At 43.1% G+C, this 18,509-nt stretch overlaps 1 protein-coding gene across 1 annotated transcript in view; it reads left to right on the forward strand.

The window, feature by feature from the left end:
* Positions 1-18,509, forward strand: part of dapk1 (death-associated protein kinase 1) — a 68,460-nt gene that overhangs the window by 421 nt on the left and 49,530 nt on the right. The window contains exon 2 of the mRNA XM_076104398.1: positions 265-495. Coding sequence (XP_075960513.1) covers positions 389-495 — 107 coding nt within the window. The 5' untranslated portion in view covers positions 265-388. The remainder of the gene's footprint in view (positions 1-264; positions 496-18,509) is intronic.

Here is an 18,509-nt window from a genome sequence, read left to right on the forward strand (position 1 = left end):
TTTTTGTTTGTTTCAGTTAAACTGTGGTAAACACCTGCCCAGGTCATTATTCAAAGAAATATATTATATTATTATATATATATATATATTATTTGCTTTCTAACTAAGCACGGTATGACATACTTTATGGTTATATCATTATCTCTATAAAAAAAATATGGCAGCTGTTATAGCCCAATAATTCAAACGCGTGCATGTCTGATAGTCGAAGGTTTCACGGTGTGTTCTTCCCCCTCACACCTCTGCTCGCGTGTTTCTTTTCAGCTCTGACCATGAGGAGGCTCGTTTGGCTGTAAGCCTGCCCAGACCTGGAGCTCTGCTGGTGGGCATGCTGCCGCTGTGAAGGAGAAGAAGCCCGGTGGTGGTGGTGCCGTTTTTTCGGAGGAATATGCCTGCGGTCGGGGGCAAAGGGAGGAAGTGCCTGGACAACAACATGACTGTTTTCAACCAAGAAAATGTTGAGGAATTTTACGCATTTGGCGACGAGCTGGGGAGGTAAGTTTTATTATCCATATTGTTATTCCTTACGCGTATTAACTTCCCATTTTTCCCCCCGTGGTGCGAGAAGGAGGGTGGAGGAAATATCTGATTCTCATCTCTAAATTCACATGATTATATTATATTCTTCTATATTTAACGCCATCCATCCAAAGTGTTCATAATCTTACATTTTGCATGCCACGCTGCAGCCACAACTCTGCATACAGATGGGTTTTAAACACTAAGCATGCACACGTAGTATGGCTGTGAGTGCATCTTGATTAATGCAGCCCATAATGCATCGCTGTCAGAGTGATGGAGAGGTTAGCGTCTGTTACTGTAGCTGCCTCTTCCTGGAGATTTATTGCAGGACCGGTACCATTGTGCATCTTTTATAGGGAGTGGATTTACATCGTGGCGCAGCCGGCTTTAGCTCCATCCACACTGCGTTTGGTCAAAGGTGAACGCTGCATAATGGGGATAAAGAGGTGGCATGTAGACGGGTGCTTTAGGGCCTTTTTGCTTAAATGACAAAAGCAGGGTGGTCATATTAAGAGCGCTGGATGTCCTTGGTTTGCTGTCATGTAAAACCCACAGTGTTGAAACTGGTCCTGCCTTGTTTTCAGCTTCACTGCTGCAACTTTACATCAAAGTAAAGGCAGACATAACAATAATACAATCATAATAAGCCGTGGTGCATCCATCCTCACAGTAGATCGCTTCTCAAACGAGTGTCAGAAACATGGAAATGGATCTGTGTGAGTTTCTGCTGATCAAAGGGACACACGTGTATTCCGTGTTGGTAATAATCAACCAATTGTTTCTCTGCTCTCCAGTTGCTCGTCTGGCTATTAGCGCTCACCTTGCAGCGCTGTGGGGGGAGAGCTGAAGTTGCTTTAGCCGCTTCACTATGCTGCTTTGGTAATAGAGACGATTGGGGAGCTTTGTGTAATGGGATTGAATTACTGGCTGGAGGTAAAGGGACGGCTCTGTGATTAGTCCGGGATCCATTCTCTGTTGTAGTCCGCTCCATAGTGTGACAGTCATGGACTCTGAGAGTTGAAATATGGCACATATTTGCTATGTTTGTGATAAAGGCATCCTAGAGCTAGTATTTTGAGTGTGCTCTCATGGCAAACCGCCCAGATGGAGTATTACGCCAGTCTGTTTTTTGGACAGATTCCATTTCTTTACAAGACAGAAGAATGATGTATGACTTGGCGGGAAATCAAACCTTCTGCGCGATATGGAAAAATACATTCTGCCTACTTCATGATAGCCTGAATGTCAGTCAGTGGGAGGCTTGTCTCCAGCTAGATAACAGCATGCATGTTTTTAGTTTTCTCTGAGGTTAGCGAGATGACTTTCTTAGCATCCGACTTCATGTCCGACCATCCCCACTTCATTTCTCTCACAGTACGGCTACGCTCAGTTTCATCAGCAGGACTTAAGGCTTCTATTTACTTTTGGGTAACATTATAACGAGTGAAATGCTCATGGTCAATGCTCCTGAATGAGTACCTACACGTGAACAGGTCACATTCACTAAATTGAGACGAGACATTTCTGTCAATGTTGTGCAGTTCAGACAGTTTGCTGAATCTGACTTCAAACACTTGTACAGTGTGTCCTATAGCTTTTATTATTGTGGTTCCTGACCATTTCTACTGCCTTTAACACATCACCTTATGCTACGTTGGATAGGTAAACCAGGCATTTCAAACCGATGTTTTATGCATGTTAATTACTTTATGAATGAGTTAAACAAACTGAATGTATGCTAGCTTTTAATATGAGAAAAACATGTTTGGGAATGACCGCTTTAGGATAAGAATATCTAACTTGGATGAACTTTGGATGAACCAGTTCATTTATGATGAAAGCCGGTGGGTTTGTGTATTAATTGGCTGTGTTACAGCGGGCTCCACCTGCACTGTAAGGCCTCGCTTAATTGGAATCGGAATTGGAACGAGGCCCGTTTTGTTTAGGGTTTTTTTTGTTTTTTTTTTGCAAAATGAGAGAATGGGAAATCACTCAAGCAAGAACTTCAGCCGCTCACTGACACTGCTCGCTTTGGTGTGCACGCATGGGAGAACCGACGGCTGCTGAAGCCAAGCATCTAAGCTTCCTAATAGTGTGTAGCTACAGCGAGCATGCAGGCTCAGTGTGACGAGGAGGAGGCTGTGGAGGAAGCAGTGCAGCTGCAGAATTTAGTCCACAGTCAGAGGAGATGTGTAACGCTGAATTGAGGATAAAGTGTGATATTTTTATTTATTTTTTTACCCGTCCTCTAGAGGTGCAGAAGGCAACACGGAGAACTGGAATTATTACAACCGCAAAACAATCCGTCACTCGGGGAAATTGCAGCGTGATAGCTGTTGAGCCTCCAGGCGAGGCATCAAGTTGTCAAGTGAAGAGCTGCATTATAAAAAAACAACAAAGTGTGATAGTCCCAGGCAAGTGCACCAGCGGTTCAAATTCTCCCTTTTTGAACTGTGTCCAAACAATGTCCAGTTCTCCTGTAATCCCAGCTGTGTTTTTAAAGGGCTTCCTGGTAAGAATTGCCACGGCTGCTGTTCTCCTCCCAACCCCTTTCTCTCTAATGAGCCAAGCGCTGACCACATCTGTGCTCACTTGATCTCTCTCTCTAATTGCCTCACAGATTGGCAGAAATTTCTCACTTTAGGCGCCGGACCAGCGGGGAATCATTGAAGACCTCGCGGTAACCGGCGTCTCAAAGGACCTCCCGTTTGATACCTCCTCAAAAACGATGCTCGAGTGAAGAGAAGCACCGTTGAGGCGATTTTAAGGGTTTCGTAATGGTGGTTTGATGCCTGGCTGTTCAAGTGCAGGGATAAAAAAACACATTATTAAGGTTCAGGGCCTCTTCAGATTGCAGTTGAGGAATAGCAGCACATTGAGGATAATGTATTTTTATCCTAACGGGCTCCCGTACCTAATATTCGTTGTATAGTTCAATACATCGTGCTAAAGCTAGAAGAGTAGTTGACTAATTGATAAACGGATTAGTTGATGGAGGTTTGCTGCTTTTCTCTGTTTTATATTGCTGTAAATTAAACATCTTTGGGGTTGGTCGGACAAAAATAAGACGTTTGAAGAAGTCGCCCAGGCGCTCAGGAACGTTTTATTCTAACTTTATAAACAAAACGATTGATCTGTCTATCAAGAAAATCCGTCATTTATGAAAATAATCATCAGTTGCATCATCAATACAGTAAATCTAGCAGATTTCATCATTATCGTTGCTATTAGTGCGTTAAAAGCATCTTTTACACAATCATTTGACAGAAAGACTCGACAGAAACCCACACTAATTAAATCCTAATGTGACCCAGCAGCTCTCGGGTGACTTTCTCCTGTTTGGAGACGCCGTGCGGCTTTTACAATCAAGAGTATTTTTCCATTGCTGTCGACAGAAGAGAAACCCCCGTCACGTCAGCAGTAGACGACGCCGATATCTGATCTTCTTCATACGAGGCCACTATCTGTCTAGAATATCAGCTTTTATTTTGGCGATCATTTAGGATTACCTCAGCTGGGTTCTTCTCCAACAAAACACCCAAGTCTGCATTAAAAAACAACAACACATGCCGTTGGGTCATGTGAGTTGAGTTCTCCAGTTTCCATGTTGTCATTTGTTTGCAGACCGACTGACTCAGCTGCTTTCTGGCTGACTTGGAGAGCGAGACAGACGGGAACTGTAACGAAAACTGACTGGAATATATTTGTTTTTATGCCTTTCATCTGGGCCACAGGGCAGTTTTGCACTTTGCATATTTTTGCAGCGCTCTGTCCCTATCATTAGTCTGCGTTAATCTGACCGCTGTGTGGCTCACTACCAGTCGACCCTGCGTGTGTGCGTGTGTGTGTGTGTGTGCGCGCGGGCGTACGTGTGCGCGGGTGGGCCGGCCGAGGAGGGGTCGGTGTATTTCAGCAGGGATTCTGCAAATGAACAGGAAAAGCATTAAACTGGGACTGCGTTCAGTTTATTCCTCTGAAAAAAGAATCGCCCCAAAGACACATTTCTATGAATAGAAAACAGGATTATAAGACATCCACATGGGCTCCGGTATTAAATGGGGATATAATCCGGAATTTCATTTTTTTTTGACCATTAGAAATAAATGTACAGGATATTCACTCCATCAAACTGTGACATCCTTTTTATTTTCTCCTAACACTCCAGCAACGGCTAATGCCATGCACGCACTGCATGCAGACTGTGCCCCAGCTACTGACCTACATTTACCCCCCCCACCCTGGACTGTATTGGAGGGGCAGTCTGGGTAGCAGGAGTGTCCTTGATGAGGCCTGCCACTCTCTCTCACACACACACACACACACACACACACCCTAACCCAGCCCCCTCCACCCTAGGGAGCGACATAAATGCAGCGCTGCCTCTTTTTTTTGTCCTGAGTCTGAGGTTTTATCAGATTCAAGCTATTCTATCGTTCACTACCAAAATCTTCTAATGACTGATGTTTATAACATTTTGATTTGAGGTAGCTTAATAATGATAGACATCCAGAGTGATTGCATGTGATTTAATTATGTCATAGTAGTTCCTGTTTTGACCCCCATTTAATTGAACGGGTTGTAATCTGTAAAGCGTCCAAGGCTAAATGTAGCTGACAGGAGGCGACGAGCTTAAAATCTTTGCTGTGGTTTGGCAACGATCACAACAAAGTGTCTGCCCGATGTTTACGGTTGGCATCCGTCGTGGGGTAAAGACGTCAAATACGTGTTATGGAAAGACCCCGTTGATTACACTCGGCTCTTTGGCTGCTGTATTTACATTTCACTCATTTAGTCTGACACACTTTACTACAACACAGAGTGCAAAAAGCTTCAGTCTGCATTGCCAACATTATGCAGCAGTAGTGAGGAGTAGATGTGTCAGAGGGGCACGGTGATACTCCTGTGACTTCAAGATCATCGTGTAAGAGAGACGTACTAGAAGAAAGAAAGAAAGAAAGGAAATGACAGTTTAAGGCGGAGGAGATGATGCTGCAGAAGAAGTACTGACGGACAGTATTCCTGCAGGGTTCATATTTAAAGTCAGATGTTCCTCCTCTTCTTGCTCTCTCTTGTCTGTGTCTCCAAGGCAAAACTGTCCGCCTTGAGCCTCGTGATCGTTTACAGTCACACTCCTCAGATTGTGGTCACCTCGCGAGTGAAACTGAAATCGGACTCACTCGGAATGTCCTCGAGGAGCGTAATGAGTTATTTTCAATTAATCTCTGCAGTCAATGGAGGATAATTGGATCCCGTGCGTGCGTGCGTGCGCGTGTGTGTGTAAGCAACCCTTTGTGGTCAATTAGGAGAGATCTGTGGGCAGTCGAGTGTGGAAACCGAGGGGCTATAATCAACTTTCCCCTCTTCTGTCTTTCATCCTCCTCGTATTACTTTCCCACTCTTTCTTACACTCCGTCACAGGCAGTGTTCACCTTCAGTCAACGGCCATGAATCTGATGACCGTACATAACTGTACGTTTGCATGGAGCCTTTCAGTCCCAGAATGTTATATTACATAAAAAAAATGTAAGTTTGTTATGTAACACTGCTTCAGATGTGTGTTTTTTGGGGGGATATCTATTCTCCTATCACACATGCTCGCCCACTTAAATCGAAGACATTTCTCTGTGAAGATGCAGCGCTCGATATCCGATTCTACTCACTTGCAAACATGAGGCAGTTCCAGTGATATGTCTCTGTAGTATTAATCCTGATTACATATCTTAAAGGCATATCGAATCCATTATAAACAAATACAGCGTGTGTTTTGCTGGTTTCCCTCATTGATTGGTCGCTCTCAAGTTTCTCATTCATCCGCTGTCTTTCTCTGGAACACATGGAAGGTGATGCTTCTTGTTGTTTTTAGAAGCAGCAGCAGCTCGTTTGTGTTGAATGAGCGTAAAACGTTCCGGCTCCTTGTAGGATGTTTGACGTGTTTGTCTGTACGTAAATCAGAGAATCCATGTTGGTTTTGTTTTGGGATGTTGTGGTTATCCGTCAGCAGGCCTGCAGCTCATTCACCTGTCAGTGAGTGCATGCAGGTAGACAACACATCCTCCTGCTGCATCCTCCTGTTTGCCATGTCTTTGTTTGATTATTAACAACAGTACAAGGAAGGAACCACTACACATTTTCCACAGAAGTCCATGAATTTTGACAAACATTAATAGAAGTTTTGTTTTTCTTAAAATGCGTCTTAAAAACTATCTTTTTGTTGCCTCTACACTCGATTGATGACATGTTGTTGTTTTTTGCGTGGGTATATTTGTACCCAAGATCATTTGAAGCACTATGAGCAGAATATCGTCAGTCCCCAGAGGGATTAAAGATCATTGTCGAAGGCTTAAAGTATGGCGTAAGCATTGATATATATTATCTAAAGCCTCCGTCTGGCTCAGTGCAGACTGCATGACTGAGTCTGGTTTTCTAGTTGTTTCACAAAACTACAGTTTCTAGGCTTTAGCTCATGTAAACAGGCCTCAGAAAAGCCTTTTTGGCTTTAAGTAGCCAGTAGCTTCTGCCCGACTTTCGAAAATAAAGTCATCAATGTTATGAAAACAAAGCATGTGGTGTGTTCAGCCAACTCACCCAAATTGTACCTGCCTACCTAGGCAAATGACCCCAGCTGGCCCAGCTGGCACAAACGTGCCACAGACTCTACTACGTACGGTGGAGGTAACAAACCGCAGAAATAAAGCTAATCATGGCCGCACCGTGTACGCTTTTAATCGAGTTCCCGTCTGAATGAAGCGGTGAGGACGTGACATGAATATGCTCACAGCACACGGACATATGCAGGTGGTTCATCGTGGTTGCTCTGAGCAGAAGTGAACCCAAACAGAAGGGCTCAGCTTCCTCTTGTTGTTTGGGGCCTAGAGGTACGTCAGTCGGCTGAACAAGTGCACCATGGGAGTTTTATCCAGACCTGGTGTTATGGGCCCCAGGGGGCAAAGAAATCTGTATTATCATTGATATGAATATAGATTTATTTTATTGGCCCCAAGTATAATTTGTAATGTGAAGCTCGACACAAAAACGTACTCTGTTTGAATGTGAGATAGTCCTCGTAACACAACAGCCTGTCAAAGAGAACATATAATAATAATAATAATAACAATAAGCTATAATAATAATATAGCTGTGTTTCCTCGAAGCTGCAAAATTAGCTGAGCTGTCTATGACTTCCCCTGTGTTGTTTCAGGATCTATACGCACATGCTATGTATAGACACAGAGGATGTGCTTATAATTGTATAATCAGCGTGATCAATACACTCGCATGCTGGCACCGCTTGGGCCCGCTTATGGAATTCAAATGCCCGGCCACAGAGTTACGTCTGCCACCGGGTCTGGTTGTATCAGCCGTTAGAGTCTTATCTCTTCCTCTCACTCTGACTCATCAGGCAGTCGGCTTCAGTGGTGCTGCTTTATTTTCAAAAGCACTGAAGGATGTTCTCATGCCTTTTATATAAACAGACATGCAGCTAAAATGTATTGGCACGGTTTGAAACCCAACGTTCTGCTCCTGTTAATTCTCACACAATTCGAGGCAAAACATTTTTTTCCTGTTGCTTGTTTCTAGGTGGATCTTTGTTGTCGTTCGGAGTTGCCTCGGCAATGTTCATACTCGCGCACGTCTGTTGTGTTTGGTCCACTCTCGGATCCTTTTCCTTGAAGATCAACCCCCCTTTGTGTTGCCTGTGATGTGTTTTCTGCTTTGAGATAATCAAAAGAAAGGGCAAGGGGGGTTTTCAAAACTTAATTAATGTCAACCAGGTCAGACTCCTTTTTAATCTCAGTCATTACCCCCGAATCATGAAGCGCAGTCATCATTTAGCTGTTGAATGTCATCCCCGGCCTCCTTGTCGTTTAATAGATTGTCTCATATTAACAGAGAAAGTCTTTGCTTAACCTACAGAACCAGTCTGTGTGCCTGCTGACTTTCCCTGAGTCATGACGGAGTCAGCCACCTCGAAACCTGCTGAATGTCAGTTTCTTATAGGGGCCTCTTGTTTTAAAGAGCGGGCACAAAATGAATGGGGGTGACGATAGATGGACCAGCTGAAATACCAGCAGCCCCCTCCTCACCTTCTGCCACCACCTCCTCGGTTGTCAGAACAACGGTCTTGCACTCCTCTCGATTTGCATGCACAGCCTGATATCAAGCTGCTTTCTGTTTGCGTCTCGGTCTTTCTTAGTCCTTCTGTTGAGCAATCGGAGCGCGCTAGTATCTGACAAAGACGGGTACCCCTAAGGTTCTCTCCCCAAATGCTTCTCCAACGGGACAGATTGAGTGCAAACCTGAAGGAATCATCATGTTGTTGTTGTTGTTGTGATAAGTAACGTACAATTCAGAGGATAGTCAAGATGTGTGTTTAATGTTACTTATTGAGTGGGTTGAAACTCAAAATATTACAATTGAGGTCGAGAATCGTAACTAAAATTTGTGGTACTGACCGAAATGTTTCCATAATGCTCAGTGTAGACAACTGTCAAGTATTTAAAGTTGCCATTAAATGTCTTTATCAAATGTATATTCTGGTTTTGTTATAGTTTGATCAGATGCTTTTGCCAGTTTTAGTATTTTAGCCACACTAAAATACAATAATACAGTCTGTTGGTTCACCGACCATTTTGTTCCAGAATGAAATATCTCGACAACAATCGATTTGCAATGAAATTTTAATAAAACCTTTATGGTCCCCAGAGGATTAAGCACTTTCGTGATCCCCTGACTTTTCCTCTTGCGGCATAATAATGTTGTTGTTGTTGGTTTTTGAGTGACTATTGGATGGATTGTTCCGACATTTGGTTCACACAGTGATGTTATGACGATATGTAAAAACCTCGGTGCTCCGATGACATTTTCTTTAGCGCCATCATCGGGTCAAAAATGTAATTTGTCCACTCCTTTGACCGACTGTATCACCTACAAAACCAATGACATTCCCATCAGCCTCAGATCATTTACAGATAATCGACAAAAAGCTAACTGAAAATGGTGAACGTGGTGAACATTTCACCTGCTAATCATCCACATGTTAGCATTTTGAGCTTGTTAGCGTGCTGACGCAAGCATTTTGCTCATAGCATTGCATCGGCTGATTTAACATTTGAGAATTTTGGTTTCTTTTGTTCAAAGAAAAGCATTTACAAGTTTCTCAATGTAAGATAATCACGTTGGTATTAGTAGAGAAACATGGGTGTTATATGGGTGCTATTTTTGAAAATTGTCAAACAATACGCCGGCTATATTAGAATGATATTGACCTGGACATCAGCCGGATAGGTTACTACATGATGAACATTACATTTGTCCACATTAGTCGTTCTAAAACTAGCACAGAGACGATTCACATCAAGGTACCGGGATGATTATCTTCATGTCCACATACTGAGCAGAATGTCTGTAATGAAACATACCTCGTCAAATCCTAGGAGATCATAATACTCGTGTTCAGGGTTTGAGGAATCTGTTCAGGAGTTCTTTACAGTGAGTTTGGGAGCCGTGGTGGCTGGAGATCATAACAGCTCTGAAGATGGTAGAAGAAACCTTTCGTCTCTCTTTACCTCTAAGCACACTGTGTTCATTGTTGGCGCTGCCTTAAAACCTTGGTGCTGGGGGAGGTGAATGACATTCCTGTGACATGTTGAATGGCTTTTTCACCGTAGCTACTAGACGAGGGCAAACACGGCCTGCCTCTCATTTAGCTTTCTGTCGGTAATCTGTCAGTCGGTGCTGTCGCTTATAGTTTTTGAAGCTGCGACTGTGACTCCTCCCCTTCCTGAGGTCACATTTAGAGTGGGGGAAAAAAAGTCTAGACACCTGTAGACAGATCTGAAGTCATAGGAAGTCCCCGCCATGTTGGAGGGCTTGACAACATTAATGACTCAGCCGTTCAATACTTCTTCCTTTTGAAAGGGCGGCAATGGACGAGGAACGTTATCGATACGATATCTCCTGATTTCACTACAGAAACCTGAATAAGGAGGGAGATCACCTTAAATGTTTCCTCCCTGCTGTTGGCTATTTTGCAAGTCATTTCCAGTAAATATCACAATATTAAAAGTGTGTTTTCTGTTTTATAAAAGACCAAACGTCCGGAAGACAGCAGCTGCTACTCACGCATGTTTTTAGTGGTTACGTCTCCAGTCTGATCTGATTTCTGAAAGAATTCAGAAAGCCATCTCCTGCGGTCGGCTTATTTATAGTATTGCAGTATTGCGGTTATTGCGACAGACTAGTGTCTGTCAATCGAGTGTCTGACTACCAGCAGCAACAGTGGCGCTGGTATTGTTTTCACCTTGTTAGTGTGTGTGTGTGTGTGTGTGTGTGTGTCATCATGGGAATATGTGGCCTGGAGACACCTACTGTATCAGGAACTACCACAGAGTGCTTTACTCTGTGTACTGTATTGCCTGTGGACAGATTTTGTCACAGCGGTAGCGTCACACACTTTACGGGTGGGTAGTTGAGATCAAAATGAAGGCAGAGTAAGAATACAGGTGTGGTCTGAGGAAGGGCTCCAGAAGTAGAGGGGTAGGAAGTGAGGAAGGTGCCATTGGGCCCCCCCCCCCCCCCATGCTTCATGCCCCTGCCCTGATGATCTCTAGTTTCTGTAATGTGATTGGCTGCCTGTGCTCTGCTTGTGGGTTCCCTATCAACTCATTTTTAATATTGTATTAATATATGGTTGTTAAACAGGAGCTGCGGTCTTCCTGTGGGGCTCAAACATAGCTTGGCATTAGTAATATTAACTTACTTGAATTGGGTCTGGGGGTCAGAAAAAAAACCTCTGTCAGGACATCCTGACAAACTCCATGTCTGTACACAAACACGCTGTTTAAGCCCGCCCAGGATTATCTACCACGCTCTTCCTTCCTTCCTTTCCTTTCCTCCGACCAGCGCTGGGTTCCTCTGCTCAAGTCTTCCGAGTCCTGTTGCCGTGGTTACCCTTCCGCCGTACACAATGCCGCGGCGGTTGCGTAATGTTGTTGGTTTTTTTTCCGCCCGGTGCAGTTTGTGGCCCACACACTACAGCTGAGTGGGCAGGGAGCACTCGGAGCCGCCCTCCCACACTGCGCTCCATGCTAATGAAAAGCTGGGCCTCACCGGGGAGTTCTCACACTGAAGCACACGTCGGACAGCAGAGAGCCGCAGAGCCTGTGGTCCAACGCTGCAAACACAACGGCCTTTTGGCCTCTCTGTCGCTGGTTAGTTTGATATTCCTGTCTGAGTCTGGTGGGACTCTGAAACTGACCAAAACCGATGTGAAACACGTATGAAACCGATGCACAAACGGTCTTCTCCATCAGTGTGGAGTCACATTCAGGACTGATTTGTTTTTGTCTCTGCTGCACCATGAACCCGTTAAAGTACACAAGAAGACATCACTGCATACACGTGTTCTTGTTGTTCTCAGTGAGTTTGTTTCTGCAGATGTTTGTGAAGTTTTGATTTGGGAAGATTGCAACTTGTTATTAGCATGGATCAATAGCTATTATAGAAAGATCAATACCAAAATAAAGATGGAAATGTTGCACTTGTATAGATAATGTATTAATTATTTACCACGTAAACTCCATCAGAAGTTTCAGTGTACTATAGAGCTAAAGATGGCTATGAAAGCTAGGCAAGCAATATTCAGTATTCATCATTATTATGATGTTTTGACAGTTTTTCATATAATCTTTCTCTGGTTGCAGCTTCTCCAAAGTGGAGATTTGCTTCTTTTACGTCATTCTACATCAAATATCTCCGGGTGTTGGACTGTTGGTTTGACAAAAACAAGGCATTTGAAGACATCGCCTTGGACTCCGGCCTCTTTTCACTATTTTCTGATATTTTATAAACAAAACAGTTAATTGATGAAACAAAGAGTCTGCAGATGAATTCACAATTATTGTTACCTGAAGCACGAGTATAATGGCACCCTAATGGTTTACCGTTTTGTTTGTTTGTATGTTTTAAGTTTTTTTTCCTTTATTCGTTAGAGTGAAGAGCGTGACAGGAGACAAGCGGTCTCCAGCTAGAATGGAACCAGGGATGTTGTGTTTATGTGGTATTCCTCTTCACCATTCGGATGTTGGTTTAACATTAGAACGGTACAGTGTTGAACTCAATGGTCTTCTTATACTTCTGTCTATCAAATATTAGAAAATGTTTGAAAAATATACCTGTAACAATCTCCCAAAGTGACTTCTTCAAAGTGCTTGTTTTGTCCGACTAACAGTACAAAACCCATTAACTGTCGTCTTAACAGCACAACGGTTTTGGTATGTTAAGAATTTGAAAACGTTGCCCTCACTGCTTCGCAGAGCACAGAATGTGAGCTATCACAGGTTACTAATTTAGATTTTGTCAGCAGTATGTAGTTTCTGTTCTGTTTTTTATCTGCCCTGTCATCTACACTTACCATTTCCTTTAGCACATGAACACCCAAGACGTGTCGACTGTAGAGGAAGTGCTCAGAGCTTTGGATGAGTAGACCGATGTGGTGAATTTGGGCAGTGACAGAGGAGGGTGTGCGGTGCCCTCTGGCTTTATTCATCCCCCATGAGCCAAAGACAATTTAATTAACTGGAGAAGCAGAACTGTAATTGTAGTGACCGGGCAAAAACAAAGATTGTTGGTTTATTTCTTTTCATGTGAAGACGTGGATTGGAAAATACGCAATACCCAAATTCTCACAGGGCTCTACGGTCGGAAAAAATGGTCTTGTGGTTGTTAAACTGAGGCGGGTTAGTAAGACAAACAGCGAATAATAAGCTGAGCCTTTTCCCACTTTCACAGTCTCCCTGCTCTCTTCCTCTCACTGTCGCTCTAGTTTTTACTCTCCTAAGTGCCAAGCAATGTGGCAGCAATACAGCAAAGATGTTTTCTTTTTCTTTTTTTTATCCCCATGAAATATTAATCTCTGATTTTGAAAGGCAAAATGCATCATTGCGCAGCACATCCAAGGTTTATCCCAATGCCTGTTTTTCTTTGGCTGCTAAACACTTGGCAGTCCTGTTTAAAAACCTCAAGTTCATCACCAAATCCACAAAACCTGGCTGCTGCTGCGTTTTCCATTATAGTTGGACGGATGAGTTTCACTGCGTTGCTTCTTCTCTAAGTATGGAAACACTTGATGAGTGAAAAGTCAAACTAATGAACAACTAATGGACTGGCTTAGTCTTTAAGTGCCAATTAAAAGGGAGTACAGTTATGCGTTTCAGTTTACGTGAATGAGCGGTCGTTACTGTTTCACCTGTGTACTCCCATTTGTTAAAGTTGCAGAATACATATTTATATTTGCGTTTGAAAGGGAGTGTGTAAAAACCTTGGAACACTACTTAATGTCATCAGCACATGTACAGTTTCCGTCCTTCACCTAAAAAACAACCGCCCACTCTTTTCCAGTAAGCAGTAGCGAGGTCGCTCGTTTTCTTTAGAACGCACACGTATTGATTTGCTGAGACTGGCTGTTGTTGGAGTACTGCAAACTTAGTGCGAGTGGGCACATTGGAGCACTTCAGCCTGAAAGAAGTTGAGTAAACGCAGTTGGAAGAGAGGTTACATCGTGCTGTTATTACACTTTATCTCCCCGTGTATTCCACTCACCAGGGACTCCAGGTTTCAAACAGAAATTGTGGCGTTATATTGTAATCAAATTTCAATTTTAACTACCGCAGATTGTGTTTGTTGCACTTGACCGTCTCTCTACCAGGCTGACGTGGCGATGACTGATCCCATCAGCCAATCATCAGGCTGCATGAAAGCTGCTTTGTCACAAAGCTGGTGGCCAGATTACAACACATCACTTTTATCAGATGGCTGCATTATCCAAACCTGAAACCTTTTATTTAACGACATCAAATCCTTTTGAGTACAATATCTCCACAAAGTATGTCAGAGCATGGAGCAAGCCCAGTTCTGTGACCAACATATAACGTTAGCAAGTGCATATCACCCACATTATCATTTCCACCCCAACTGCTCGGCGATCTCGAGCCATATAATCTCCTTTATTTGGTTGTTTAGGTAGTCGTTGCGGTGTTTGTCGTACATTATTGGGTGTTTTAGAGGGGGACTGCCCATTGCTCCAAAGGCACATCAAGCAAACGGCTAATTATTATGTAGAATAATAGCAGTATTTTTCTTGACATCAGCTGGAACAAAGGATTCCATTGGTCAAGCATTTCCATAGTTTTATAGCGAGTTTCAGGTGATTGTTTGGCTGCAACTTTACTGTTTTGGTTTCCTCTCATAGCCTCTTCTTCGTTTTCAGTGTAAAAGCTTTTATATAACTGTACACTACCTGCTCAGCAGCACACAACAGACGGATACAGTCAGAGCTGCTGAAGATATAGTTGAACATTTGGCAGCTAAAGAGTCACGTAGTTCTCTCAGGACTTGGTGGAGACCAAACATGGAGCTAAAAGACAGTGGATATTGAACTTACATGCGCCGTGTGGCCAGTCCAGCTGAATTACAATGTTGCTTCGTTACTGCTGAATGTGTAAAAAAAACAGTTTTTGCAAACAAGCTCACAACATAAATGTAAAATTTGATGATATGGGAATGTTATGTAGCCAAAACAATGTCATCCGAGTTGAAATCATGTGACTTGCGGTTTGTTTTTTTGCCTGTCACTGGGCAACATAAAACCAAAGTGAACAAAATACCAAAAATTGCAACAGGCAAAGTTCCTCTGTGGTTCACACCAGAGGAAACCAAAGTGTGGGTCAGATCACACTCATTGTGTGTCATCCTCCACCCGTCCGTGTGCATCAGTATCACATTTGACGGAGAAGCTTTGTGTGAGCGGTGCGTTTCGTCCTGGCCGGCCTGCTATTGTACTTAACACGTTTCAGCTTTTCAGCACCCTCTCCTATTTCACAGTAGTAGCCCACAGAGCCAATCAATAGCTGGCTTACAATAGTGAGAGAGAGAGATGCACAGTGTAGTACTGGCCACTAGAACAAAAGGACGGCGCTTCTTATCCTTCAAAGCTAAATCCATTACGAGGACCGTGAAAATGATGAGCTGATAACTAGGCTTTATGTGAAGAAGACATCTTTTTTTCTATGCTTCACCTTATATTGTGTTATCAAGTAGTTATTTAGTAGTTAGCAGGCTGTTATTACTGCCAAAACAATCAGTCAATCAGCAGAAAATCCATCGCTAAGTACTTAATTATTTGTTGCAGTAATTTATTCTGCAGAAATGCAGAATGTTTTCTAATTTAATATCATTGTAAATTGAAAAACAAATTTGAAGATGTCACGTTGAGCTTAAAGAATTTTGTTTTATATATATATATTTGTTTTACATGATGTAGAATAAGTGATTAATCACATCAAGGTCATGCAGTGCGGTATATTAATTATAAGCTCTGTAGTGGCAGCATTAGTTTGTGTTCTACAGATTGTCTGAAGGAAAAATCAATAAAAACATAATTAAATGCTTAAATGTGAATTTGTATTCACACCATTATGTGGTTTTTGTGCGGTCTAGTTTGACATTTAGTCTAGACTAATTGTTTTCACATTCTCTTGGTACGAGGAAGATTTACAGAACTGAACGGTCGTTGATTTTGATGTGATGGAGAGGAGTTAATGATTGAAAGGATGAGCATCTCATTGTGTTGTTGTTGTACTAAGAGTCTGTCTTTAGAGCCAGCAGTGAGTCGGCTCTCATCAATGAAATGACAGCGGCATGCTGATGTGGTTACTAGCAGGTTTGCTTGTTGCTTCCACAGCCTCTATAACTGTTGGGAGCAGCTGCTTAAAGCCAAGATGTTTATCATGACGCAAGAAAAAGGATGTGTTTAAATGACACAGACGATCTGTTGCAAGCAGGGCTTTTATGTTATCCTTGTACATTGTGAGGGGGGGGGGGGGGGGTTAAATGTCATGATGTACATACATTATACTCCCACGAGTGTAGTCTGTACTTAAGAGGCTGTAATGTATAGATGGATTATGGCAGGATTGAGGGCAAAGATTACACTATCTTACCTTCCTTTCCCAGCCCAGTCTCAAAGGAATCACTCACACACCGGATTATTCTGCAGTAAATGATTTACACCTAATGCTGTCCAGACAAGGAGAAGCCTGGTCTTTCTTAATGAAGGCTTGGTCACGCACCGTCTGCTGGCTGGAAGACAAATACCAGCTTTAGCCTCAGCACTGCACATGCACACTGATATCAAGGAGATCCTAAAGCTAGCTGAAGCGTGTGCTGAAATTAACTCTCCAGTGGGGGGACGGGGGGGACAGATTTTCTAGGCAGGTGTGTGTGTGTGTGTGTGTGTGTGTGTGTGTGTGTGTGTGTGTGTGTGTGTGTGTGTGTGTGTGTGTGTGTGTGTGTGTGTGTGTGTGTGTGTGTGTGTGTGTGTGTGTGTGTGTGTGTGTGTGTGTGTGTGTGTGTGTGTGTGTGTGTGTGTGTGTGTGTGTGTGTGTCATCTTCAGCTGCTGTCAGCCCAAGCTGTGCCAGACACCCTGCGTTGGTGACTTGAACTTCACACTGAGCTTGTTATCACCTCATCGTCACCGAGGAAGCTGCCTTCTCAACACAACCTCGTGTCTGCTTGTGAAGCTGAAAAAAATGAGATGAGGAATTCATATAGATCTGGCTCACATCAACAAGAACTGATATATCCCTTGACTTGTTTGTCTTGGCTTGGTTGCCATTGAATGAATATTGGCATCAATATTTTGTGTTGGTGGGCTGGAGAAATAGATAATAAGTCGTAATGTCTCAACACAAAGTGCTGAGTGATCCCAACCCAACAGTTACAGAGGAGTCATAGTTATCTATTATCTACTTGAGTCGTCATAATCGGTGCTACCTGGTGCAGTAAGCTAATGCTTCCTCGATACTTGAGTGTGAAAGGAAACGATAAGCCGCTATAAACACACTGATTATCAATCAGTGCTTTATGACATTAAGTTAAAGTTCCTCTCAACCTGTTTTACAAGAAACAAAAACGTCTAAAACAAGATCCGTTGCGTCCGTATTTTGCAAGTTAACTTCCAGGTAGAGATGTCCCGATCCGATCCTCAGGAACAACTTGATTCCTACCTCCCTAAAGGTTGTTCTCCTGTTCTCTATCTTTTGATTTCTTATCTTGAAATGATCCATCAGCAGTTCTGACAATGTAAAAGAGCCGTGTCTTTGTTTCCCTCGGTAGTATTGTAGAAGAGATCGACAGCTGCTTGTCCTACCCAGACTGTATTAGTCTTCTCCCACCTCCCTGATTTCTGTTTCCAGGGCCTTTTCTGCTGCTCATTACCGCTGAACATTGCTCCTTCTCCACGAGTCCAGACTCCCAGTCAGAGCAGAGACCTCGAACTAGCATCAATCATCCCGGAGAGGCGGCGCTCGCTTGCAGCTCACTAGTGTCCAGCGGTCAGTCTTCTTACTGAGTGGACACGAGTCTATCGCAGCTCTTATTTGTTGCACCCTGATAACACACCTCATCGTTACCTTAATCATTTGGTCTTTAAAATGATCAGAAAACAGTGGTAAAGTCCATCAGTATTACCTAAAGCCTGAGGGAAAGTCTACGAACAGCCAACAGTCCAAAACCCAAAGATAACGATGACTTAACTCTCATATTGTAGAGAAACGCAGCAAATCTTTGGCATTTGTGCTTGAAAAATAAAACAATGTTCTACCGATTGACTAATCAGTTATTCTCCTTATCGTTTCTTTGCATTGCGTTCATTTAGCGACTGCTATCGTCCAAAGTGACTTGTAATAAGTCGCTTGATCCAACACCTGCAGTGTGAATAAGTCTTTTAAAGGTGTTTCCAGGTATAATCGGGGCCTTTGTACGGCTGGAGCTTTGAAGCAACACTTTAGCAGACATGAAATCTAATTTGCCGTGTTTGCAGCGGCTCGACCGACGCGTTCGGCCCCGGCCTCTGTGTGGCTGTCTGCATGTGAATTGACAGAGCAGGTCTGTTTTACTTTGTATACGCAACTGTGCTCCCATGTGTGTG

Source organism: Anarhichas minor, unplaced genomic scaffold, assembly GCF_050575085.1.
Source record: "Anarhichas minor isolate MPS153535 unplaced genomic scaffold, ASM5057508v1 ptg000030l, whole genome shotgun sequence".
In the NCBI taxonomy this organism is placed as follows: Eukaryota; Metazoa; Chordata; class Actinopteri; order Perciformes; family Anarhichadidae; genus Anarhichas; species Anarhichas minor.